This window comes from Verticillium alfalfae, genomic scaffold, assembly GCF_000150825.1.
Source record: "Verticillium alfalfae VaMs.102 supercont1.12 genomic scaffold, whole genome shotgun sequence".
Classification (NCBI taxonomy): domain Eukaryota; kingdom Fungi; phylum Ascomycota; class Sordariomycetes; order Glomerellales; family Plectosphaerellaceae; genus Verticillium; species Verticillium alfalfae.
The window spans coordinates 664,159-689,947 of NW_003315027.1; the positions used below are offsets into that span (position 1 = coordinate 664,159).

The following is a 25,789-nucleotide window of genomic DNA, read 5'->3' on the forward strand; positions in this document are numbered from 1 at the left end:
GCATTACTATTCAAAACTTTGGGGCCCGTATCAAATGAGGACGAATGTTCAAGCGGTAATAAATGTGCCATGTGTGGTTTGTCCAGTAATTTCAACACATTGTAGATGGGCATGCCTTCGAATCTTGCCTGGTCAATTGCCATCTTTGTTTCACATGGATATCTTGTTAATGATAAATTCTCACATCCAGGATCATCTTTCATATCAGGAATAGCAGTGGTGTAATTCTGTGAGGCTGATTTCACCCCCCGGAGGCTGACAGTAATTGCCTGATAGTCGTGGCAGCTTCGCATAGGTTACCTTGTCGCGATGGACCTCAGCCACGATGCCAGCTAGGATTGGCCACTGTTCCAAGAGGCTGGGATGAGCTTTGACGTCCGCATCAGCTAGTCAGGTGCACTTCGGGGTTTGATTCCCAGTTTATATCACCCACCTCTAGTCGAGCTTCACGTAACCTGCGGAGTTCGCTTACTACGCCTCGCTGCTACCTGACACATGAGCCAATACATTGAACGATGAGCCAGACACAATTGCCTAGGTTTCCTTCAGACATCGTCCGAGTATGACATCACACAGCCTTCAGCTGAAGCTGTGATTCTGAAAGTCTTAGTGAGAGTAAGATCAGAGTCCGGCATCAGCTGAGAGGCGGCTGCTCATCTCTTGTAAGATTCAATGGACCCCAACTTGAGGAATCAGTAACATCGCCTCGTGGGAGCCTCCTTTCGGCATTGCTGGTGTTTTCTTGCAGTCTACTATTGCTACGTTTTGATGGAAGGCAAAGGTTCAGTTTCGGTAACGGACCGTTGACTACACCGCTGGCTTCCCCCGATGTGTACGATGTACATGATCAAGTATTGGTCTTGTATCTTTTTGCACGTGGCACTGCCTCTTCATGCAAGATGAGATGACGTTAACTCGGAAGATATGTCTTTGTGCCAAGAATGAGGCTTGAATTGTGTTACTCTATCTGCGCCGCCGTTGGCGAACTAAAAGCCTCGAGATTGGAACGACCAGACAGACGTCAAGGACTGGCTGTGCTTCTGACATGTGACGACCTACCAGTCTCGTTACTCATATCAAGCCCATCATGCTGCTTCGAGAAGCTCAGTGATAAGAGCTGACATTTTCCTTCTTCCACGTGAACAGCGAATTTCAGAACGTCAGTCGGAGCTCAAGCAGCATGAAAAGTGGCTGAAGGGGACCTTTCTATATAACAGTGACCCATCACACGACCATCATTTACTCTTACGCCTTCTCTCGCCCAGATACAGATATTCGGCTACTTGACCCACCAAAAGAATTTCGAAATGGAATCCTATCATGATTTCATAGTTGTTGGAGGTGCGTTAAACTTGCCTCAGTGCTCACAGAGTAATGTCAGCTCACAAACACGACATTGGGCTTCATGCTCCTGAGCTTGACTTTGTTGACTAATTTGGTAGGCGGCCCCGCCGGATGTGCCACAGCTGTTGGCCTCGCGAAGTCTGCCCAAAGACCAACTGTTCTTCTTCTAGAAGCAGGCGGTCCGAACGAGGATCAGGCCCTGCGCGTAGACGGCCGGCGGTGGCTCAACTTTAAGAATGAAGAAGCCAACTGGAATTACCAGACGACGCCCCAAGAGCACTGCAACAATCGTGTCATCGACTATTCACGAGGAAAAGGACTTGGCGGCTCCTCGGCGATCAACTTCGGTGTCTTCAGCGTCGGGCCCAAGGACGACTATGACGAGTGGGCCCGCATCACAAACGATGATGCCTACGGCTGGCAAGCGATGCAAGCCCGATTCAAGCGCCTCGAGTCGTTCCACGGCAGCCCCCCCACCGGCATCGACGCAAAGTACGTCTCACACAAGGCTGAAAATCATGGTACCTCCGGACCACTGCATGTTGGCTACGCAGCCGAGTGGGAGAGAGATTTGACCCATTTGCTTGACGTGTTCGAGAAAGCCGGCTACCCGCTGAATACCGATCACAATTCCGGCAATCCACTCGGCGCATCAGTTGTGATTAACTCCAGCCATGCCGGACGTCGCACAATGGCTCAGGATATGTTGACGCCTGGCCTCGAAAACCTCGACGTGCTTACCGGAAGGCCTGTGCAGCGGCTCATTCTCGATGGCACCAAAGCCATTGGCGTAGAAGCAAACGGAATCAAGTGTACGTGCGATCTAGAATCCCCTTTTTGCTTCCCTCGGCGATACATGCTTAATCCCCCCCCACAGACTTCACTACTCGTGAGGTTATAGTGTGTGCTGGAGCCATGGACAGCCCGAAGATACTCATGCATAGCGGACTTGGTCCTCGGAAGCAGCTTCAGAGCTTCGGAATACCTGTCGTGGCTGATGTGCCAGCTCTCGGACAAAATCTACGCGATCACATGTTCTGTCCTCTCGCATTCTCTCGTGTGGAGGGAGATACCGATCGAGCTTTTTTCTACGGAGATCAAACGGCCATGGATGAGGCAACCAAGCAGTGGGAGGAGAGCGGCACAGGAGGCTGGTCAAAGTTTGCCTGCGAACTTGGCATTGGTTGGTTCAAGTCCCAGGGTTTGGTGCAATCGAAGGAGTTCGACGCGCTTCCAGCCGACGAAAAGGCCTACCTGAACAAGGCAACGATCCCGCATTTCGAGATTATCAGTCACTTTCCCATACACTGGTTCATCCCGGACTTTTCAAACGACAGGCTCAACTATTCCAACTTCTTAGTCTTTCACCAGAATGCGCTCAGCAAGGGCGAGGTCACACTTCAGTCTGCCGACCCGGGCGTTCCTCTCAAACTGGATCCAAGGTATCTGGAGTCACCGTTCGATCACCGGGTTGCAATAGAAGCACTGCGAGAAACACTCAAGCTTTGCAAACACGAGAGCTATGCCAAAAATACTACTGGCATCATCATCGGTCCGTCAGGAGATTCGGATGAAGAGCTGCTTGAATACTGGAAGGCCGCCGGATCTACATGTTGGCATATGACTGGCACTGCAAAAATGGGAGCCCCGGAAGATAGTGGCACAGTTGTTGACCATGACTTCCGGTTCGTGGGCATTCAGAACTTGCGCGTTGCTGACATGAGTGTCGTGCCGACTCTGCCAAACTGCCACACGCAGGTTGTGGCCTATTTGACTGGGGCTACGTGCGCGGACAAGTTGGTTGATGAATATAACTTGTCGTGAGTGAGGATGTGAATTTGTGCGGAGCATAGCAACCGATGCACTTCTGATTATGATGGCAAACACGTTGGAACTCATTAATGAATTGGAGTCACAATAATGAATTGAGTAACTTGCGGCTTCAAACTGATGCTCGTGCCCACAGGAAGCTTGTAGACCCAATTCGTCTCTCAACATCCTGCTCTGGCGGAATTGCTCTGGCGAAGGCAATCACGTCTCTATGACTAGTCGCAACATTTCAATGAAACGGCAAATTGCATCGCTCCATACGCGGGGTTGCTCAGAGGATCAAGGGGGCTTCTCCTGGTACAGTGGCCATAACTCTGGCGACTGAGGCCCTCAGGCCGCTTTGCTTGCGGACATCCATGCAACAATGAACAGTGCAGATTTGGCAGAGAATTTGGTTCCCGAAGTAGCGGAACTTAGGTTCGAGGGTTCGGCCTACACTACAGTCCCTCGCCAGGCCTCACCGTGCGTTAAGCACAAGCTGTAAGACCTACAGACGACATGACATTGAAAGTGTTAGTAGCTGAAGATGATAGCTATCGAAGGTGGCCACAGAATGTTCTAGTCAGAACATGAAAACAAGTATTCTACGTGGCATCACACAAGGTGATTTCTGGTTGGCACTTACAACATTTCAGCTTCCAAGACAAAATTTTCCCGTTGTGTAGGAGGTTCGCGTGGCGGGAAATATATCACCACAGTTTGAGTTCTGAACCTCGTATGGGATTTCCCAGGCAACGGGGACCTGATTGAAACGGCTTGGGGTTCTGCAGAGCGAGGTCTAATCGATCTCGTCGTGGTACCTCTGTCAAACTGCCTTCTCGCACATCAAAGCCTCTTTTACCATGCTCATTGCCACCCAGAGATTAACGCCCTCCTCCGTGAGGCCATGTCCATCGCAGAATCTGCTTCACGGAGCTTACAGTTATGACGAACCATCTGTGAAAATCTTCAGCCACTCGAACAATTACATCACTTGGGGTATTGTTCTCGAAATTCATCATGGCTTGGTATATCGCGGCAAGCTTATTTCCGGTTCTCTCTCAATGTATCCAATACGAGGGATAGCATCCTGACGTCGCGAAGAAACACTTCAGCTTCGGGCTTCCTCGTCGAATTTTCCCTGTCCATAGCAAACGGTGACGTCGAGAAACAGTATCGAGAAAAACCGCGCATCGCGATGGTCTCGGCGCCTTGGCCATGTCAGTGACGCAACAATGGGCATCCTCCGGGCCCTCGGCACCAGCACGCCCGCCGATCACAACATCGTTCCACACGCCTTGCAGAGCCGCTTGAGCAGCTAAAATAGTAGGCTAGTGGCGAAGGCCAGCAGGCGAGCCAGCGGTCGGTGAGTAATTCCTACAGCGAAGACCTTTCTCAGGTCGTGTGTGCGGGTATCGTTCGGGGCGGAGCGAAGACATCAGACGCGCGGGTCCAATGGGGCCTGACGCATTTATTACTGCGTGCAGCGGTCTGCGGGAGATATTCCTGGATGGACAGTACACTTCGTGGTGTGGCTGTCGTCACGAATAGCAGCAGTAATCAGGCCCTCTCGCGATACGAGGACGAAAAAAGCATAGCCGGGGTGTCCGGCCGAATGCCCAGGGTCACGGGATCATGCAGTCATTCGCCCTGGCATCGGCTCGTGTGGCTCGTCTCGTGTCCCCCAAGCGTCCTCTGACGGCGGTCATCCCTACAAGGTCAAAAATCAATAGTGTGCAAGAGGTGCCGGCAGTCAATTGATATATCCGAGCGAGATCTAAAAACGCCTCGCCGACTGACGGGGCTCACTCCCGTACGGTTCTCTCCGCAGCAGATGAGGTGGGATGAATTTCGTTTGTGTTCAATGAATGTCTCGGTAGGGTAGGCGTGTACTGCCCTGGGATGCGACCCTTCCCTTCCGACGAGAAGCTTAAAGAAATTGGCTCCATTATTTGAATAGACGTTGAAATAGCGTGGAATGTTGGGATCGAGCCCAGTGCCCGGACAGTTGGGATCTCTTTGTTTCCCTTGTCCTTTCTTCGCCTCGCTGTCTCACCACGGGCCCCTCCGCTCTTCCCTTTTGTCGCGACCCTTCTTCTGGTTCTAAGGATTGAGGGATGTTTTGTGCTGTGGACGCCGGATCAGGGCTGGCGTGCCCGTGACCAGGCGTCAATGTTCATCGTGATACGACGGTAGGCGAAGCGAACCGCCCGTTGGCGTAGCAGGCGCCTCCACCTCGAAGCCAAAGCCCCAGCACCCAAGACGATCCAGACCCAGAAATAAGCATCCAATCAGGGGGCCTGGAGGATATGCAGATAGAGGGTGGAAGAGAAGACGGGGGCCGTGAGAACCGCCAGAGGGGGGGGCGAAGAGGGTCGGCGCAGTTCCGTCCGTCGGTAAAAACGGTCCTCATCCTTGGGGCCCGCCGAGCTAACCGAAAAGGGGTAAATGGGGAGAGACCAAAGGGCGAGCGAGGCGCACGTTGTGCTGTCGCACGTTTGATTCCTAGTCGGGAGATTCCTCGCCTTGGTGGGCTTTTCTTTGTTCGGCTTCTACGGCCATCTTACGACCCTAGCCTGCCATCTGATCAACGGCCGCGCGTCTTGGCGGCCGCGTGGAGGCTCAGGAACCACCCTCTGCACCGGGCTCAAGGGGAAAAGTGGCAAGACAGGCAGGACAGGCGAAAGGTTGAGTTACACAACAGCTGTTTCGCGTCCCCAGTGCCTGGGGGAGAAGGCCAGTGAACCACCGCGCAGAAGAAGTAAAAATCGAAGGCGAAGAAGAACACATGGTGGGGCCGGCAAGACGAACTGGAGGGCTGAGGCTGGGCGGACTTGCGCTTGGATACGAACGACCGGGTCGCGGCACCTGTTGGTTGCACACAGAGCCACGTTGACCGGCGCCTAGCTTCTTTGCAGCCACCGTGTCTCTCTGGTCTGCAGCGCCTGGTTGCCAGGCAGCACAGACAGACGGAGAGTCAAAACCAGTCTGGAGGGGCTGGTCAACGTGAATTGACGTCAGGGTACACCCGCGCACGATGGTTGTGTGCACATGTGCCCGACTCTCCTCGGAGTCTCGTTCTTTTCTTAGGTATTCCCACCTGCAGCACCCCTGTTGATCTCTGTGTTGGCAAAATGATTGGGCGAGGCATCCTTACCAGTCCTCCGAGTCAGTAGGCATGATGGAGACATGACCGCGATGGTCGTATGGTTGTGAGGTAAACAGACGAACCAGAACTGGATTGAATTATTATCCCGACGATGGATCTAACAAGCCTGAACACATTCAGGTGGCTCGGTCGATCGATGGGCGCGTGGGCTAGCTCCTCTTCCCTCTCGATTTCATTCCAGTGCCCCATCTTGGTGGTTTCTGCCCCTTCTCGAAGGACCCCCCCTTAAGGATGCATAACCGGTATCTTTGTTCCACAACCCGCCCCCCCCCAATGACGATTTCAACAGTCGCTAGTGTGGGTGGAAGTTGGCAGCAGAGCCTACCCTACCCCTGACTAAAATGCCTAGCGTACCGGCTACTCAGTTCGCTATCAACCTGGCCACGAGGTGATCAGTGCGTCTGTCACTGATGACTTATGCCCTCATATCGCTACTCAAACTCTCCGAGAATGGGAGCTCGGAGGTGAGGTCGCTTTCTCAATTTGGATGAGCATTTAGGCTTTGCTCAGCCCAAATGGCTTTGATAACTTTGCACGGTCGACGGGGGTATCCCAGGGCATGACATATCGCTGTCCAGTGGTGGAATCCCGCGCCCTGGCCTCATCCCTGCTCGCCCTATGCAGCCCGCATCACCCCATGCTCGGATCGAACTGTATACTCTTGAGAGGGCTGGTTAACAACAGCACACAGGAGTGGAGGTCCCGTGCTGGTGGGCAGACGTGGCTCCCGGGCCTCGTATTACCTCGACCTACCTTTCTAGGGCCTCGTCTAGGGCCGAAAACTCTTGCAGGCCGTGCCTTTTGCCGGACACCCGTTGATGTCCTCACGCTCTCCACTGCGGGATGGAGGGAGGGGAGGGGCCATCTAGCCCGTGAGGCGCTGCCAGGGTACGAGGCGCCGAGTACGACGAGGGTGTCCATCGAGAAGGTTGTGGGTGTACCATGTACCATGTACATACGTGTGCTCCATCTAGAGTCATGAGAGCCGCGCCTTTAAAGGACCGCTGCTCGTGAGCGAATCCTTCTAACGGCAGGCTCTTGCTTCCCTTTCATCCCCATCTAAATACCCTTGAGTCGCTCGTTAAGACTTCCCTCTCCTTGGTTCGCCCTTCTCAACCGTCGTTTCCTCGATCCAGTCATTCGCTTACGGCACGAGAAACTTCGAACAAGTCAAGATGCGTGGTATCTTCCTGACCCTGGGCGCCCTTGCTCTGGCCACTGTTGAGGCCAACAAGTACCCCTACTGCGTACGTTTCACTGGTCTTCGAGCCCAAGGGAAAAAAAAACATCAGACGGCACATCAAACCCCCCAGTAGCATACTAACCAGCTTAACAGGAGAACGACAACTGCTACCGCAACCTCATCGACACTCGCTTCAAGTCTGAGGCTGATCAGCTCTGCCCTCAGTGGCTCGCCGGCACCACCACCGCCGCCGCCGCCGTTCCTACGGCGTTTAGCAATTGCGATGCCACGGCGCTGTCGTCTGCTTGCTCTTGCATCACCTACTGGAACACCCACGTCAGCAGCACCGCCGTTCCCACGCCCAGCTCCTCCTCTCCCGTTCTCTCCAGCACGGAGGCTTCCACCACCAACTACCCCGTTCCTTCCAGCCCGGCCTCGTCTCAGTACAGCGTGCCTTCGTCGAGCCAGCCTCCCGTCAGCTCCTCCATCACCTCTGACGCCCCCGCGCCTTCGAGCACCGAGACTGATCAATGCGATGAGTCCACCGAGGTGGAGTCCTCGCAACCTGCGACCTCTCACCCTGCGTCCTCGCAGCCGGTGTCCTCGCAGCCTGCCTCCACTCACCCTGCCTCTTCGCAGCCCGCTTCCTCGCACCCTGCCTCTTCGCAGCCCGCTTCCTCGCACCCTGCCTCTTCGCAGCCCGCTTCCTCGCACCCTGCCTCTTCGCAGCCCGACGTTCCCAACTGCCCCAACGGCCCTCACGTCACTACCGAGACCATTGCCGTCTCGACCACCATCTGCCCCGTCACTGAGGAGGTCCCTGTGCACACTCCCACCGCCGTCTACCCTGTTCCTCAGCCTTCTCAACCTGCTCCTGAGCAGCCTGAGCATCCCGAGCAGCCTGAGCAGCCCACTCACCCGGTCTACCCTGCTCCTGAGCCTTCTCACCCCGCTCCTGAGCAGCCCGGGCACCCTGCTCCTGGTCCCTCCAACCCTGTAATCGTTCCCGTGCCTGTTCCCTCTCACCCTGCTCCTGAGCACCCCGTTCCCGAGCAGCCTGAGCACCCCGCTCCCGCTCCTTCTCACCCTGCCCCCGAGAAGCCCGGGCAGCCTGCTCCTGCCCCTACCACGAAGGCCCCGGCCGTCACCCCTGTCACCACCCTCCACACCGCCGTTCCCACCGTTCCGGCTCCCGTTCCCACCACCTCCAGCCCTGTTGAGGTTGGTGAGAACGCCGCCGGCCGTCTCGGCTCTGGTATCGAGGTCCTCGCTGCCGCAGCTGCAATCATGTTCGCCCTCCTGTAAACAGGCTGAACATGGCGCCTCGTTTCCTTTTCATGACTATACTGTCCGGGTTTTGATGCCCTGTTCAAAGGGATGATTAGACTATTCTTTTAATAAGGGATGATTAGACTATTCTTTTAATCTTCACGATGTATATATTCATCATGACACTTTTTTTCTGTGGAGGATGGGACAGATAGGCAGTTCAAGACGAAAGGACAATCAATCTGTGGCCCAAAATATGAAGTGGATGTGTTCCCTGTGATGAAAAGGTGTGGGCAGTAGCAAAATGCTAGCACTGCTATTTGTTAAAGATGGATCCTGATTTGGGACGTCCTATGCAGAGTATAGAGGTGTCATCGTTCAAGTCGTATCTGTGAAGTCCATTGTATATTATATTCTTTCTACTTTTATGGCCTGTTGACTTTCAAGCCCGGCCTCTTCTATCAAGCGTTCAAGCCTTGCAGCCGCCCTCCAGGTGCAGCTCAAACTCGTAGCTGGAGAAGAGGAATGGCGCGACACCCTTGAGATCATTCTCGAACAGCGGCTGGCTTGCGTAGTACTGCGAATGCACTGTTAGCTCAGATCTTCGGATGCAATGCTAGGTTTTCGTTTCACTCACCTCAAAAGTGCCGTTCGAGCTCAAGCTGCCGGTCTGCACAGTCCACTCCCAGACGAGCGCGCCATCAGAGTCCCGTGGCACAGAAAATGTCTCCGTCATGAGCTCATAACCAGACAGCGCGGCGTTGAGGTACTTCTTGCCGTCGATGAGGCCAAGACGGAGACCCTTGAGCAGGCCGTAGACGAACATGGCCGAGCCGGAGCTCTCAATGTAGTTGCCCCACTCGTTCTCCAGGCCAGGGTCCATGACGAGGTACCAGCCCTTGGTCTTCTCGTCCTGGGCGGCGACAACGGCATCGGCGACGGACTGGAGGTAGCCGACGAGACGATCGTAGCCATCATGGTCCTTGGGGAACAGCTCGATAACGTCAACAAGAGCCATGATGTACCAGCCAACAGCGCGGCCCCAGACGTGAGGCGAGGCACCAGTCTCGGGATCGGCCCAGATGGACTTCTTGCTGTAGTCGAATCCGTGCAGAGGCAGGCCGTTAGTGCGGTTCCGGTCAACCGTGGTGCCGGCGTCGATGAGGTCAAACTGGAGGGCGATGTCGTCCCAGGCGGTCGAGTTGTCGGGCTCGAACTCGCGGGTCCAGCGGGCATAGAAGACGTCGAGCATGTAGATGCCGTCAAGCCACATCTGGTCGATGTAGACCGGGTAACGATGGTAGAAGCCGCCGTCGGGCGTGCGGTAAGTGCGGTCAATTTGCTTGCGCAGGGTCGAGGCAGCCGTCTTGTAAATCTCGTTGCCCGTCTTGTTGTAAATGTCGAGGAACGTGTGTCCGAAGCGGATGTCATCGATCGAGTTACTGTTGTTGTACAGCAAGATGGTGCCGTCCCACTCGGGGTAGAGGATGATATCGGTGGCGTGCTTGACGTAGTCAAGGTACTTCTGGTCGCCAGTGCGCTCGTACGCCAGCATGACGCCCGAGTAGAATGACGAGATAGTGTAGGCGTGAGTGGGCTCGACTCCATGCTTAATCTGGGAGTCGGCCATCCATGTCAGGTAGCGAGGCTTGCCCTTAAGATCGCCAGGTTGAATCTCGTCATCAGGGGCGATGGAGAACCAGCCGGTGGGTAGGTCGACCGCCGAAGCGAGTCCGGCAAAGACCGCGGTGGCTGCTGCGACGAAGGCGCTCTTCATGGTGATGGTTGTGAGATGACAGAAGATGGTGTCCTGGCTTCTTCGGAGCTGAGTACCTGTCGTCGATTGACCAGAGGCTTCTTATACAGCGGAAAGCCATCACCGCCGGCATCAATTCACAGGCGCCGAAATTGCCAAGAATCGTGTCCTTGCGAACATCAGCCATCGCTCGTCTCTGACTTCGGCCAGGTTCCGCCTTTTCCGAAACCGACATGGAACTTTTCACGACTCTGGAAGCAATTCAAAATCTCGCTCGTGCTGATGTCATAACGATCGACGAAGGGTCCAACGGCAACTGGCACGGAAAAGCCTGATTGTATACGCCGTGTCGTGGGCTCTTCTGCGGAGCTCACTGATCTCCCATCGCGGGGAAGATATGACGGCGTGGGGAATGTGACGGTAGTTCTGGAGATTAGATGCGGGGGAGGAATTTAAGCTTGTTTTTACAGGTCGACACGAGTGCTCTCCCCTGGAAGGAAACATATGTCCTCCTACTGTGAGCTTTGGGGTAGATGGTAGGCTAGTGCCGAGTCGGGGGGACGATCATCGTGAAAACAATCTTACACCAATCGGGCTGGTCATCGCCCGGGGGGGAGTCTGATCGAAATGTCTCTGCACAGCCACCTCGGCAGGGGGACACGGTGATCTGAAGCTATTCACGCAGGTCGAAGCGGTGGTTTGTGCTGGTAATGCTTATCCGCAGGGTCGTATCGTTTCCGTGCCTGCGTTCTTTTCCGAGGTTGCAAGATGCAATCAATATGCGGTGAATGGCGGAGATTTGAACAGTGAACCTAGGAGATGGCAGACATTCTAACTAGAATTGAGCTGTTTGCGAGTCGATCCCTGCATTATTGCACAAGAGAGTGAGGGGTTGAGCAAGAAGGCTGGGGTTACGGCCGCTCAGTTCGGCTTGGGGTAGCAAGGGTCTGAGAGGAGAAGATGTATTTTTTTTCCCCTCTCTCTCTCTCTTTGTAACGCGCAAGGCTGAAAGCTGTCGGCGTGGAATGCTGTACTGCTCTCGATCTTGCGGGTCCGATCGAATGTCTCAGCCCACTGGCACGGACCCTGAGAAGTTTTTCTCAACGACGCCAGAATTTGCTTTTGGCTTGGTTTGCAACTTAGACGAGTGACTTGACAGCTTGTTTGAGGAAAGTTCATACCATGGACGCTATGGAAAACAATGGTCGAGCACGAAAACTACACAAACCTCCAGGCCGAGAAAGAACACCACCGAGAAAGCAAATAAAATATCCGTACGAGTGGCCGGAACAAGTCATCACGTCATAAAGCCCTTCAACTCAGTGTGTGCCGTTGATCTTGATGCCCTCCAACTTCTTCTCCCTTCGCGCGAGCTCCTCAATCCTCTTCTTCGGCTCACTAACAGGCTTGACAGGCTTGGCCAAACCAAACACGGCGAGGAAATTGAAGAATAGAGCGTAGAAGAAGAGGAAAAGATGGACGGGTCCGAGTTGCATCATTGGCATCAGACCTAGGGTGAAGTTGTCTGTGATCAGAGTCAGCACATATCGTCGGCAAATCAATCCCCCTCGACAGCGCTTACTGAATAGACCCCTCCTTCTCGAAACAACTTCCCACATATCGTCGGTCATCACGTTCGTCGCACCCTCCCATGCCCAGGGACCGACCAGCCTGAACTTGACTGTGAAATTGGGGGCAGACGCCCAGATCCAGGGCAATCTCCAGAAGGGTCCGGTGCCTTTGGTCAGGCCTAGCCTCACAACATCCTTGATGCCCGGCACGGCATCCATGTCCTCGGCGAGCTGGAAAGCATAGCTGTCATGCTCGACTCCATATGTCAGTCTGGCGCTGGGTGGCGCGATGATGCGGTAGTGCCACTGGTCGTCAAGCTTCAACGGCTTCCTCACCCGACCGGCGAGGTTCAGAATCCAGAGCATGGCCTGCAGCTCCGACAGCGGCGGAATCGCACCGAAGCCAGGGCGAACGAATCCAATGAACCCGACCGTAGGATCGTCACGCCTCCAAATCTCGCGCACGTCGGCCTCATCGGCTCGCGGGTAGGGCTTGCGACCCGTGTTGGCCTTTGCCTCGAGAAAAGGGAAGCTCTGAAGATAGCCGGTCGCGAAGACGATGACATCAGGCTTGATGACCTCATCCTTAATGCGCTGATAGTCCTCGCCACCGTTGTCGCGGAAGTGGGCGACGCCATTGTCGTCAATATGCGTAGGATAGGGTGCAACGTCGATGAGGCGGTCGGCAACCTCGACTGGGGTGTGGACCATGAAGTTGCGGATGCGGTCGCCCAGTGTGGCGGGCTCGGTAGGGCGGTAGGGCGGCGAAATGTGCTTCGAGACCTTGGTCCAGGCCTTGTTGAAGAAGACTTTTGGGTTGGCTCAGTGTCAGTACATGCAATCTATTACGGGTAGCTTGCTACGGAGCCACTCACGGCGCGAAGCATGAAGACGTTCGGGAGCGACGGGCCCGACGAACTGGTCAAACCCGAGGGCTGTGCCGGTGGAAATCCAGCTGCTGCCGACGGCTACCGAGTCGTAGTGGTCCCACACGATCATAGAGTCTCGGGCGACAGGGTGCACGTAGCTCGTGTCAAAGAGCGACAGGTGGCTGACGTCGATGGGAAGGGAGCCATCGAGGAATGTCTTGTTCTCTTCTTCGGGGATCTCCCAGATGCTGGGAAGGAGGCGAGTATTGGCGATGCGCTGACCATAGCTGTGAGCTTGACGCTGTGGCTCTCGTACTCAGAAACCTGCTTACCTTTGGCGCTCCAAACCAACCGTGACGGTGGCACACGACGACTCTCTTGGTCGGCGCGTTGATGGCCAGGGCGCAGATATCGAAGCTTGTCTCGCCAACGCCGATGACCATAACGGTCTTGTCAACGCCAAACTGCTCACTATGCTTGAACTTCTCCGAGTGCATCACCACTGGCACATTCTCGACGCCCTTGAGGTCAGGAATGTTAGGTCGGTCATGGAGGCCGGAGCAGACGGCAACGGCATCACACTCCCATTCGATCTCTCCCTCGGGCGTCTCATATTTGATGACGTGGCCTGAAATATCACCGCGAACTACCGAGGCGACCTTCGTTGACAGATGAATATTCGGCCAGAGGCCGAACTCGGTCGCATACTCTTCAAGGTACTCGACGTAGCGTTCTGCTGAGAGGAAATCGGGGTCGTCGCGGCGGGGGCGAAAGTCCGAGAAGCTAGTCAGGAACTTCGACGACACGAGCTCAGCCTTTTCGTAGGTGTGGTGGAAGAAGATGCCGCCAATCTTGGGCGCAGCCTCGAATAGCTTCACCTCGATCCGCTGGTTCGGAAAGAGCTCCTGGGACTGCTTGAGGTACTTGAGTGTCACGAGACCCGAGGGACCTCCTCCGATAATTGCGATGCGCATTGTTCTTCAGCTGGCGACTGGGCTACTGGGCTGGGTGAATCGGGGTAACCTTGACAACAGGTGCCTGACAAAAAGGACCGAGGGCCGGGAAATGGAGGAGGGAGGAATGGGAAGGGTTCCCTGAACGGCTGGACGGGGGATTCCTCGCGCTCTCCCATTTTCTGAGCAGCCAGGCGGCCGCCTTGGACTGGGCCCGTTAGATCTAGGTTATTGCCCACTACTCAGTCTAGATCCAGACGAGAGGAGCGGCCAAAGCCAACGAAGCCCGGCGCCAGAGACCAACCGGGCCAGACAAGACGCAGTGACAGGACGACATAAAGAGGGTCCCGCAGGCCTGGCTCACATGTGTCCTGCCAGGACAGGGTTGCGATCAGGTTGGAGGGGCGAGACAGGGGCCAACTAGCGCATCGCATGCATGAACTTGTTGCCCCAAGAAGCGTATAAGCCGGCGCGGCCTAGCTCGTCCTGTGCGTGGAGCCAATGGATACCCCCATGGTTGGCACCTACGGAGTCTAGTCCGCCGTTCTGCAGCGCAGCGTAGCGTTCGGGTTTTGCGAGCTTTGTCTGGCGTGATGTCCAGGACTTTCTATACGTGGGCTGTTATGTGATATGGGACGAACGGAAAAGATTGGCTCACATGGAGTCTTGGATGGCATCATATTAACAGGCAAGCCAAGCGTTTTCACGCCGTAACCGCGCTGTCGGGAGGTGAGGGGTCACCCGCCTTAACGCACTCTATGACGGCGTGTCCATCGGGAGAGGTGTCTAATCCGTGGAAAGCAACTATCTTGAGACCAGCCTGGTTTGTGACCTCATGCCACATTGCCTTTGTGCGCTCCTTTCCACCCGACATGCACATGATGAAATCCATCCAGATAGCGAACTTGCTTGGCGGATTTGACATGATATACTCAGCGATGAGGAGTTTGCTATCATCAGCCATAGCCGCCGCCGTGTGCTTCATGATGCCAATGACGGCCTCATCACCATAATTATGGAGGCAGTGTCGAATGTAATAGATCAGTGCACCTAACGCTGTCAGTTCCGATTTAAACTCACGCAGAGACGCACCCCCAGGGCGCAAGTACCTTGAACTGGTTGCTCTTTATGAAAGTCGATCGCCATCAGTGTGGCTCCCCCCAGTCCCGAGTTGACATCTGCCTTATTGTGTTCAATGATTGGCGGTAGATCCTGCAGGACGCATCTGTCGAGCGTCAAAGGGGTGTTGCCATCGCAGAAGGTCTTCATAACGTGACCTTTGCCTCCGCCGACGTCGACGAGCAGCGGTCGGTCTGAAGGTACATTCTTCGCAGCCTCCGCGACCCAGTCGAAGTCGTAGAGCCCAAGATGAGGGCCCATGAGGGGCACTTGTTTGTCGACGTTTCGTCATGGCCTCCATGAAGGTTCTCATGCGCTTGGGATCCGAATTGAGGACCTCCCAGAATGCCTTATCAGGGGCGCCATGCGCAAGGTGAACGGAACATGTGCAGGCCCTACGGTTTCTTTCCGACCATAAATGCGGAAGTACTCAGGCATGGACTGCAGAACCCATGAATGAGTTGTCAAACCTAGGACCGTCAGAACTTATTGCTCTCCGACGACCTCTATGAGATAGGTGGTAAACTCACATTAATGACCACATGCTCCTGAGAGGGCCATGCTGCGTAATCTGTCTCGACCTTTCCGTATGAGCGACTCTATCCTCGCCGATCTGTTCGAGAAGTCCTGTAGACACCATAATCCATGCAAAACGAACTGCTATCAGTCAGATCATGCCATTCTACAAACGACGGAGTCAAGCACGCACGAACGAGCTGAACCTCGGCATCGACCTTGTCGGCGAGCTCCTGGTAAGTGATGCTGCCCTCGATAGGGATCGCTTCGAAAGCACCCCAATCAATGAACAGGCGCAGTGCTACAAACTCGGCACACGCAGCAGACTGGTTCATCCATTGCGGTTGCGGCGGGCGAGCGGCTTCAATTATGGCTTGCGCCGCCGCGACAATCTTGTTCCTCGCCGCCACATCATCGTCAACGTTGGAAATGGACGTATAGTCCAGCACCGAACTGAGAAGCTCAGGCGTCAGGCGGCGGAGATCATCACGGAACTGTGCCGTGTCGTTGTTGCTGGCGACCATGGCGGGTTTCGGAGGGCGTTGAGAACGATGGCTTGGGACAAGATTTGGATCTCGGCTCCACGGACGTCAAGGTTCGGGGGTCCAAGCAACGATTACCGAAACAACGGACGGGGAGATCACATCGCGCGGAACTCTGCCACATTGCGGGAAAGAAATCCCCTCATTCGGCCAGCAGGCGTTAGAGGGGAATCAGTGCCACTTAGCTTCTGATGCCCCTCCAGTCTGGGCCCCAACTACTGACACGTCGGATGGGCTGTTTAAAGTTCCCCACTGCATTGTGTGGAAACTTTCGGGGAACGGCGTGGACGCGATGCTGCTATAGGCGGCGGACGATGTGGGCTTGTTCTTTGTTGTAAGGGTTGCCGAAATGGCGGCCGTCAGCGTCTGTGGTGGTGTGGTCCTCTGGGCCTTTTCTCAACTTAGCGCTATGCAGGCCCGTGGAGAAGGATGCTGAAGATTGTCCCATGACCCAGATAACAGGGGCCGGGACTACCCGTCGTTTCCGCGACGTTTGTGGCATTGTGAACCATCTTGTCGGGTGCCCAGCAGCTGAAGACAGAATCTTAGGGAAAAGTGATCCAGGCTGCGGTTTGCTGAACAGGACATGCTCGACAACATCCCAGCGCATAATCATGGCCGAGCGTGTAGCAATAAGTCAAGTCGCCTTCACTGTACTCCCAGCCGGCTACTAGTGCGCGGGAGTTTGATGAGATTCCACTCCCACAACAGAGAGACATGTGTGTTGCTTGTGGGACGAAGGTGCTATAGCAAGCCGAATAACGTGCGCCAGGACAACGTGTGCTAACCCGTAGCTATACGGCACAAATTCTTTTGTGTCTGTAACCCTCATGGTCACTCTACCTGAAAATCATACCCTCTAGTATTGCCCTGCGGGTGGTATTCCTTTGCTTGTTGGTAGAAACCAGTACCCGCAGCCATTCCTGAGCATAGGTGAATCCGAGTCTACGTGAACGGCATCATCACTTTTCTGGCAAGATCATTCACGTGTCCACCCTAAGCCCATGAATAGAGATTGGCGTCAAGGGACGCTGTTGACTATTCTGAACTGCAATTTCTACGTAAATTCATGGTCAGGGCCAGGTCATGCCCGTGCCATTTGCACACCATTCACCGTCTCCGTCGACCACTCCAGTCCTTTTCTGCCCAGCGGCTGGAGACGATAAATAGAGAGACTGTTTTTGCTCGATGAGGGATTCCATTGATCAAAATAAAACATCATTGATAAAAAGGCAAAAACAGCCACTCTCGATCAGACAAGCAAAAAGACCACCACTGACTTGACGGGTACCATAACCCCTACATCAACAAAACAATGGGCTTCGAATGCTGTCTCTGCAGAAACCAGAGGGTCCTCATGAACAATCAGGTGTGCCCAACTCCCCTCATGTGCACCCACTTCAAGTGCGGCAATTGTCGTGGCGGCCACCCCAACCCGGGGCGGTGGACATGCTGCCACTGCGGTCAGGACCGCAACATCCCTGGTGAGAGATGCAAGAATCGTGCCGCCAAGCGGTGCGACCATCAGAAGTGCGACATTTGCGCCGAAGTCGGAGATGAGTACTCGAGAAACTATGTTTGGTAGGGGCTTTGGAATCATTCATGCTCTCCGGGGAGCAGTTGAAAGGGAGCTAGCGGAATGGCAGCACGTCTTAAGTGGCATGCTGCATCTCGCCATCCATCGTCCATGAGAGGAGGCTGGATTGTTAAACACTTGCTAGCTAGCCCATAAGGAGATGCAAACGCCCAAAGCAAAAGCAGAGGTCAGGAGAACAAGAATTAAATGACAAGCCTAACTCAAAAGCCCAAGGTGCTTTCCACGTTGTGAACTCTTGGGTGCGCTGAAATCTTCTACATCGCGAGGTGCGAATTGCAAATGGGGCTTCCAACAAAAGGCGGAATCCAGCAAAAGCGAAGGCCTCTGAAGAGGTGCGTCAGGAATTGAGCCCAACGGGGGGCTCGAACCCCCAACCTTGAGATTAAGAGTCTCACGCTCTACCGATTGAGCTAGCCGGGCAGGCAGGTTGCAACTGTTGAGAATATTGAGTCTCCGCAGTGGATCATAGCCGCTGTACACCATTGATCCCAGGTTCCTTACTCTAAACCCAGATCCGCTCAAGAGGTTGACTTGTTGCCTGCAGCATATTTTCAACTCATTGGGTGGGACATGTGAAAAGCTGCATTCAAGTATGCATATTCCCATAAGTTTGGAGATGATTGGGACAAATAGTCCACACCTGGATCACGACCCCAACGTTTCCGGTAATTCTTAGATGACCTACCTACAATGTACGACAAGCTCCGGGTATCAATGCAGTTTGATACTTCAGCGTTGATGCCAGACATGGACTCAAGCAGTGGAACGTAGTACACCGACGCACGAGTCCGCTACGTCGGAATCTCCCTTCGTTTGCTTCATGGTGTCCGCGCCAATGATACGCAACCCTACTACCTCAGAATCAATGATATACGGAGGTCGTCCATGTGGCCATCGCCATTGCTTGGTGCATGTGTTCCTTTCTTGAAGATGCTCCGCCTAGACTAATGCCATCGACCCATAAAAGAAGAGATCTAAAGCACCAACGTCTGTTGCTGAGCTGCACAGGATAGGCTTCGACTTCTTCGCTGCTATCCCGTTCCTTCCCTAAATTCGTCAGTTTTATACTGTCCACTGGGGTTCTTTCTCAGTTGGATGATTCACTTAGAGTTGCCCTCACTCACTGACGACCCAATTCTCTAAAAAGGCATGCCCTGTTGCCATTCACTTTCTGCAACCTTGCAAGTCACCTACTCTAAGCCCTTCCAACAATCACCACCTAAAAGCATAAGTCCAGCCTTGCAAAAGAAACCGTTTCACGCAAACACCCTGTCAACGGAGCTTTCAAGCAAGAAAGGCAACATTTCCCATCATGCTCAGTAAGCTTCTTGTCGGCCTCTTGGTCGCACACGCCTGGGCCTTCAGCTTCCAGCACCCAGCCATGTCGCTTGGCCGCGCCAAAGATGTGGTAGAGAGTCCAGACAGCACCAAGATCAACCGTTCAGTGGATGATCCGACCGCCCTCCCTTTCCGCATCTCCAACGGTTCCAGCATCATAATCACTGTTCCTGCTCTGGCAACCACAGAGGATGGCGATCATTTCACAGTTGAGAAAGCCAATGGATCCATCACTCATTGTGGAGGCTCTGTTTACGATTCCGTTCACACATCTACCGAATCCCCTCTTGTGTCTGACTGCACTGCTCTATTGGAATACTTTGATGCTGAGGACAGACGGTGGTTCCTGAATCCCGTTGAGGACTACCCGAAGCTCTTCACCCTCGCATCAACTGGCTCCTGTGCAGTCAAGGCCCTCGTATACGACCATACATACATCGGAAACGGTGATGGAGCAGCAATTCTCCGCCGCGCCCTTGACCTTGGCAATTCTGCCGTTGACGGACGCATTGAGGCTCGCGGAAACAAGTACTGCGACGAATGCTTTCAAGACTGTGGCGGTTTCCGCACCCAGACTCCCACCCAGTGGCAAGTTGAAGACCCGCATAAACCAGACCCCAACGCCGAGGAGAAGTCGGAAGTAGAAGACTGGGGTTTCCAAGGAAAGAACAGCAACGACACCGCACCAGACAACAGTGCACGCAGCATCGTCAGCAGCAAAGCCAAGCTCCTAGGAACGCGCGAAGACCACACCACTTGGACAGACCATGTCTTAAAAACTAATGATGGAAAAGAGGTCACTTTACAGGTCAATGCAGCAGTCAGGCGATCAGAAATGGTCCCCGGCGACGGCGGTGCTGAAAGCAATGACAGAGTCACTTATGTCCCGACCGAGAAATCCTCGACCAGATGTCACCCCATTACTGCCCAGAAACAGACGAAAGATCTGCTGGCTCGAACCGACGACTGCCGCGAACTTGTGTCAGTCCTCGCACACCCATCGTGGAACGGGTACTGGCTTTTCTCCCACGACGACGTTCAATGGTGTCACAAAGGATTTGGTACGGCTATCATTCAGCTGGGTACTTGCGTCTTCTCGGCGTGCCCTGTCGCCAGAATTGGAATGGGAAACGAGGACATCAAACGGTTCATCCAGAGCGGCATCGACAAAGTTGCCAGTGGCGACAATATGAGGGTCACAGGAGAGGGCGGGTGTGAGCTTGAGAGCAAACGGGACTGGAAGTTCGAGACAGAATGGATGGTCTTCGCCAAGGCCTCTCCCGGCCAGGTCTGATAAGAAAGGGTAGATATTGGAAAGATGGCGCGTTGTGATACCTTGAGTGAAGAGCATGCATGCCAGGTATAGCTTGGATGGCAGCTGCTAGATAGGAAGAAAATTGACATGGCGCTACGAGTATTTCAGTACCTTGATTGTGATGGCTTTTACGGTTGGGTAAAGCCGCTGCAGACTAGCAATTTTGGTTAGGAGCGATGACCTACTCGCGTGCTATGATATCTTGATGCTATCCAAACAAGCTGCGTAGCTCAGGTTCAGTCCCTTCTGTCAAGTGCCATTCCTGGAAGCTCGATGATTTGCTCAGGTATATTCGTGACAGTTTCTGACACCTCGAAAGGCCAGACGAGGACCCGAAAGACCAGGTGCAGATGATTGTCGTGGCGCAATCAGCAGCTGTAAACTTGTCACCTCGTGCTGCGGTGATGGCTGCCACATGCCGATCTCACTAGACGTGACAAGGAAAACTCATGGGAGCGTTGATACGGAGTCCGAAGATCTCAGCCACATCGTGTGACAACCGCTCGAACAGCTCACCGACCCGACGTCGCGCCCACTTCTCGCCCACTCTATCTATTGTTTCATGTTTCGTGTGGGCGCCAACACTCCTGAGCATTCTTTTCCTAGCTACCTCCCTGCATTCGTCAAGTTTGCTGCTCTCGATGCACTCTACTGATCCCAAGTAGCATACTATGTCCACACTGGGGTGTGGCCGGCGTCACACATTGGGAAGTCATGATCGTGACGGGAGGCTGCATATTCCAAGTCATCATCCGGGCTTGTTGGGTCTGCGTTTTCGCGATGATCGCCATGGCTTTGGAATTCGCGGATGCTCACTGGAGCCCAATGTCCCGAATCCCTTAGGAAGACCCCGTTCCGCCCACGAATTCGAAAGGGGATAGCTGCGTCGATCGTATCTGTAGCAGCGCTCTCGTGCGGTCTTCCGTCGGTGCCAGCCATGCTCTTACGTGTTTGCCGGTAAGCCCGTTATTGGAACTCTCAGGCAGAGCCGAGGTCAAGCAGGTTTCGTGGTGGCAAATCCCCGATGGCCGATCGTGAGCTTCGCAGCATACATATGGACCGGGTGACATCCGCAAGCTAGCCGAACAAACGAGAGCGGGATGTAGACTGGTGTTGAGCAAGCCTTCCGACGTTTTCGCAGTCCACAGCGCGCGTGGCGCTCGTTCAGCGAACAATCCACCGGCCGGCTCCGGGCCGAGAAGCCCACATCGGAATTCGCTTCCGACGATGCCTCTCTCCCAGGCAGGTCACAAGAGGTTCCGGCAGAGCTGGGACGATTGGCAATGAACAAGTATTCCATAAGATACATTGCCTGATCTATCTTCGTTTCATCCATACAATAACTAGTCCGGGATTTGTCGTGGTTCTACTCTTCGCGGGCGATCCTTGTTCATCGCAATGCCGGCCACCTCCGTCATGCTACACTGGGTTCATCATTTCGTCAGGCCAGAGGCCTTCCCGCCGCAGCCTTGAGCAGCTTCGATTTGTCTCCGTCGACATACGACTCAGCACCCAGCGGATAATGCGCCCCAAATAAGTGGCCGCGGCCCCCGTTGAGAGACGCGCGAATCCATACCCAGACGCGAGCCCGCCGCCTGCGTCACGCCACCCCAGCATGCACAAAGTCGACGCGGTGCGCAAAGTGCTCCGTCACCCTGGCGTAGCCGCTCAGCGGGCGCACTCGCCGTCATGACCCTCAGTCGACGCTCGGGTTCCAAACGTGAACACGTGCAGGCGCTCGGGCCATGGCGCTCCGCTTCTGCGCCTGGCCCGCGCTGTCCCGGATGAGCTTGTGCAGAGGGAGCCGCAGGATCAGGCAGCCCTGCGAGTGCGCCACCATGACGACCTTGGCGGGCGGCCTGGCGCCGTCGGCGGGCCACAGCGCGGCGGCGAGCTCGCGGGCGAGGACGTCCTGCGCGGCCCTGCTGCTCTGCGTGCGGTCGATGATCTCGTTGGCCTCGGCCGCGGCGGCGCTGCGCTCGCCGCAGCACTCGATGAGGTCCCAGAGGAAGCCGTCGCTCCGGTTGAAGACGCCGCGGACGTCGCGGCGGAACGTGTTGCGGAGCTTGTCGCACGAGCGCTGGAACCAGACGAATTCGTTTCGATGCCGTTGATGAAGAGCCACCGCTCGTCGGGGTAGATGGGTTTCCGCCCGTGCTCGAGGCGTGCGTCGTAGGTCGGAGGTGGCGGGTTGTTGGCCTTTGTCAAAGTCGCTGCGGAGGCGGGCGTTCATCTGCAGGTCGCCGAGGCCGCCCCGCGGAATTGGCCCCGCGGCCCATTTTGAGGATGGAGGTCAGGGTCAGGCCGACGCGCTGGATCTGATAGATGCAGGGCTCGGCGGTTCTCCTTCGCGGCGAAGGTCGAGTTCGTTGGAGGGGTTTGTCGGACCTCGCGTCGTCCTGGCCCGTTGGCGAAGCCAATGGGGAAACCGCGGGATGACGTTGCGGGTTTGAACATGTCGTAAAAAAAGGGTGAAGAGCTCAGACAGGTGGTTGAGGATAAAGTGAACGCTCGTGTCATTCGTGCCGTTGGTGAAGATGCCCCTCCATATCAAGGCTGCTCCGCTCAAGCTCTGGGTGAGGGCTTCGAGAGATCGATGGATCAGCAGGAGGAGGGTGTCGACAATGGCCGTGTCGCTCGCGGCGAGAAATATGTTTGTGGCGATCCTGAGGCTGATGATGGCTGAGGTCGTGGTGATGCCCACGATCCCGCCGACGATACCTTGAGCTAGCAGAGACATTGTTGAACGCGTAGCAACTGGCAAGGGCGCTTGAAAGGTGCAGACATGAGCGAAGCTGGTCCTCAGCGGCAGCCTTCTTGCCGGACGAGCCCCTTCATATGCCCACAGCATCGAACACTTTTGGTCGCATTCCGCAGACCAAGCGTGCACCAGGTGATGACCTGTATAATCACATGCATATCATCGGTCTTGCAAGCAATAAACTTTCAACACACAGGGCTGAGGTCGCTGGCTGACAACAGACGACGCCAGAGCACGACAAGAACGACTGCGGCGCAATGCGTGCCAATAGGCACCGAGCCGACTGAAACCTAGAGCGGTCAGCTCAGGATAAGGGCGGCATTATAGCTGAGCCTTGGAGACGTGGTGAGACGCCACCACATTTGGTGACACTGGCCCATGTATCCTCAGCCGCAGTCCTGATCGTGGGGCGGCCTCTCTTCTGCACTGCATTCTGCATTGTGCTGACATGCAGATTTCTGATCGATGTGAAAACCACTTCTGAGCTTTCTGGCATGTGACCAACGGCAGTCGGATGCATAGTATCCAGTCGGCGAAAGCGCTCAAGGCTGAATAAGGGGCGGGCAGGGCGCTGGAGATAATGGTGTATCGGGTAAGCCATGAAATGAATGTGTGGCTAACCATGAGCGTGTGCTGAATTGATCGAGGTCAGATTCTGTATGCTACGCTACGTAGACACAGCCCAGGATGCCCTGGTTCCTCTGGTGTCTCGTGTAACAAACAGAGCATTCCATCCCTCTCGGCGTTCACCACGTGAAACATGTCTGGGTAGCTCGACCGATCTCGCGCGTCCTCTCGACCCTGTCAATCGTCCTCCGGCACACACAAGATAGCCCCACATTATGGTTGTCGTATCGTCTATTTTGCTTTTCTACATCGTCTACAGTGAACACACACAACCCCAACCACCACGCCAGCTCACTGGTTGCCTAGCGTCTTGCCGAGCTCCTCGCCTCGCGCCGTCGCAGCCTTGACGGCCTTGTCGACGACATCGGCAAAGCCCGAGGCCTCGAAGCTCTGCAGACCGGCGTGCGTGGTGCCGTTCGGGCTCGTGACGTTCTTGCGCAGCTGGCTCGGCGCCTCGGGGGACTCGACGAGCATCTTGCCGGCGCCAAGGCACGTCTGGGCGGCGAGGCGCTTGGCCTGCTCGGGGGACAGGCCGAGACCGACGGCGCTGGCGATGAGGTGCTCGACCATGGCGAAGAAGTAGGCGGGGCCGGAGCCTGCGATGGTCAGCGCGCGGTCCAGGACAACATGTTGCCTAGGTAGGAGAGGAAAAGGGTGACTCACCAGAGAGGCCGGTGACGACGTCAATGAGCTCCTCCTTGTCCACCCACTCGGTCGCCTTGCTGACGCTCGCCATGAGCGACTTCGGTCAGTTGCCTCTCTGCCTCGGTGACGTCGCTCCCGGCGAAGAGGCCCGAGGCGCCCTCGCCGACGAGCGCGGGCGTGTTGGGCATGACGCGCACCACGTGGGGCACCCTGCCGTCGGGCAGCGTGAGCCACTTCTGCAGGGCGTCGAGGGTGATGCCGGCGGCGATGGACACGACGACGGGCAGGCGGTCGCGGCCGGCGACGGCGGCGGCGAGCTCCTCACACACGCCCTTGGCGACCTGGGGCTTGACGGCGAGCAGGGCAATGTCGGCGTCGGCAAAGGCGTCGGCGTTGGAGGTCGTCGTGTTGACGCCGAGGGCGGCCATCTTGTCGCGGTTGACCTCCCAGGGCTCGGCGACGGTGATGTGCTGCTTCGAGATGGACTTGGCCAGGAGACCGCCGATGATGGCGGCCGCCATGTTGCCGCCGCCGATGAAGGCGATCTTGCTGGACTGGAGGTCGGGCGCCATTGTGGGATGTGTGTAGGGGTCGCGGTGATGGGTATCTTGTGTGGGGTGAGAAGCAAGCAATGGGCACCTTAAGGTAGGCAGGTAGTATAGTGTGACTGGCGTTGAGGGGTAATTTGGTATTTGAAGTTTGGTCCGACTTCTGGGGGCGACGCGACGCGGGGCAGCGTGGGCTGCGTGCCGTCATCGGCCCCACAAGCCGACCCTCTTCGCTTGCGTCACCGAGGGCCGCCTTCGTCCACCGAGGATCGTTCGGTGAGGCCTCTGACTGGTTTGCTGCCATTGCACTGCGACGAGCATCATTGAGTTGCGTCTCTTCTGAACACATCGGACGACGAACTTGTCACAAAGGGCTGGAGCTTGGCGTGATATTCGCCGACATCGAGCTGGGCTTGGCGATCGAAGGGAAGTTGTGTGCTTATTGTCGTCGAACCGCTCGTGGGATCCGGCGTGTAGTCAAGGTCGAAAAAGCTGTCGGACACGGGGTTGCGTACACTGGTGACGATACCGAGCATCTTCTTGTCGGTCATTGTGTCGCCTCCACCAGGGCAGAAGCATCCATTCACTGCAGCCCCGTCGCTGACGTTGGGGCTTTGCTGTGGGGGCGAGGCTTCAGCAGAACGGTGGTGACGAACAAGATCGTGTAGCTCGAAAAGGATCTTTCGTCTGGTGAGACGGAGCTTGGTGCCGATACAGTATTGCCAGATGATGAGCTTGATCTCCGTCGGCAGGGAAGCCCAGCCGAACGGAGGGGGCGCCATGTGATGAATTGGGTGGGACTGAATTCTCTGTTGATTGAATAGACAAGATCAATCAGATTTTGATCAAACCACCTCA

The 25,789-nt window shown here is 55.4% G+C and overlaps 9 protein-coding genes and 1 non-coding gene across 10 annotated transcripts; 3 read left to right on the top strand and 7 right to left on the bottom strand.

The window, feature by feature from the left end:
• Positions 1-1,307: 1,307 nt before the first annotated feature.
• Positions 1,308-3,389, top strand: VDBG_08438 (choline dehydrogenase; the record flags this gene model as incomplete). The annotated part of the gene is made up of 4 exons (XM_003001347.1): positions 1,308-1,341; positions 1,515-2,156; positions 2,222-3,164; positions 3,311-3,389. The coding sequence occupies 4 exons, from the start codon at positions 1,308-1,310 to the stop codon at positions 3,387-3,389; spliced, it is 1,698 nt and encodes a 565-aa protein (XP_003001393.1).
• Positions 3,390-7,497: 4,108 nt separating this feature from the next.
• VDBG_08439 (predicted protein) lies at positions 7,498-8,810 on the top strand (the record flags this gene model as incomplete). The annotated part of the gene is made up of 2 exons (XM_003001348.1): positions 7,498-7,569; positions 7,659-8,810. The coding sequence occupies 2 exons, from the start codon at positions 7,498-7,500 to the stop codon at positions 8,808-8,810; spliced, it is 1,224 nt and encodes a 407-aa protein (XP_003001394.1).
• A 433-nt stretch (positions 8,811-9,243) lies between these two features.
• VDBG_08440 (cell wall glycosyl hydrolase YteR) lies at positions 9,244-10,551 on the bottom strand (the record flags this gene model as incomplete). The annotated part of the gene is made up of 2 exons (XM_003001349.1): positions 9,244-9,351; positions 9,412-10,551. The coding sequence occupies 2 exons, from the start codon at positions 10,549-10,551 to the stop codon at positions 9,244-9,246; spliced, it is 1,248 nt and encodes a 415-aa protein (XP_003001395.1).
• A 1,298-nt stretch (positions 10,552-11,849) lies between these two features.
• Positions 11,850-13,944, bottom strand: VDBG_08441 (dimethylaniline monooxygenase; the record flags this gene model as incomplete). Its single annotated transcript, XM_003001350.1, has 4 exons — positions 11,850-12,055; positions 12,113-12,922; positions 12,977-13,218; positions 13,319-13,944. The coding sequence occupies 4 exons, from the start codon at positions 13,942-13,944 to the stop codon at positions 11,850-11,852; spliced, it is 1,884 nt and encodes a 627-aa protein (XP_003001396.1).
• Positions 13,945-14,343: 399 nt separating this feature from the next.
• On the bottom strand, positions 14,344-16,082 carry VDBG_08442 (O-methyltransferase; the record flags this gene model as incomplete). The annotated part of the gene is made up of 4 exons (XM_003001351.1): positions 14,344-14,530; positions 14,679-14,923; positions 15,004-15,311; positions 15,752-16,082. The coding sequence occupies 4 exons, from the start codon at positions 16,080-16,082 to the stop codon at positions 14,344-14,346; spliced, it is 1,071 nt and encodes a 356-aa protein (XP_003001397.1).
• A 1,962-nt stretch (positions 16,083-18,044) lies between these two features.
• VDBG_15184 lies at positions 18,045-18,117 on the bottom strand. Its single transcript has one exon. It is a non-coding gene; the product is annotated as a tRNA-Lys (tRNA).
• An 892-nt stretch (positions 18,118-19,009) lies between these two features.
• On the top strand, positions 19,010-20,329 carry VDBG_08443 (predicted protein; the record flags this gene model as incomplete). The annotated part of the gene is made up of 1 exon (XM_003001352.1): positions 19,010-20,329. One exon carries the CDS (start codon positions 19,010-19,012, stop codon positions 20,327-20,329), a length of 1,320 nt encoding a protein of 439 aa, XP_003001398.1.
• Positions 20,330-22,046: 1,717 nt separating this feature from the next.
• On the bottom strand, positions 22,047-23,090 carry VDBG_08444 (conserved hypothetical protein; the record flags this gene model as incomplete). Its single annotated transcript, XM_003001353.1, has 2 exons — positions 22,047-22,583; positions 22,860-23,090. 2 exons carry the CDS (start codon positions 23,088-23,090, stop codon positions 22,047-22,049), a joined length of 768 nt encoding a protein of 255 aa, XP_003001399.1.
• Positions 23,091-24,029: 939 nt separating this feature from the next.
• On the bottom strand, positions 24,030-24,955 carry VDBG_08445 (pyrroline-5-carboxylate reductase; the record flags this gene model as incomplete). Its single annotated transcript, XM_003001354.1, has 3 exons — positions 24,030-24,334; positions 24,402-24,456; positions 24,581-24,955. The coding sequence occupies 3 exons, from the start codon at positions 24,953-24,955 to the stop codon at positions 24,030-24,032; spliced, it is 735 nt and encodes a 244-aa protein (XP_003001400.1).
• A 296-nt stretch (positions 24,956-25,251) lies between these two features.
• VDBG_08446 (predicted protein) lies at positions 25,252-25,713 on the bottom strand (the record flags this gene model as incomplete). The annotated part of the gene is made up of 1 exon (XM_003001355.1): positions 25,252-25,713. One exon carries the CDS (start codon positions 25,711-25,713, stop codon positions 25,252-25,254), a length of 462 nt encoding a protein of 153 aa, XP_003001401.1.
• Between the last annotated feature and the right edge of the window lie 76 nt (positions 25,714-25,789).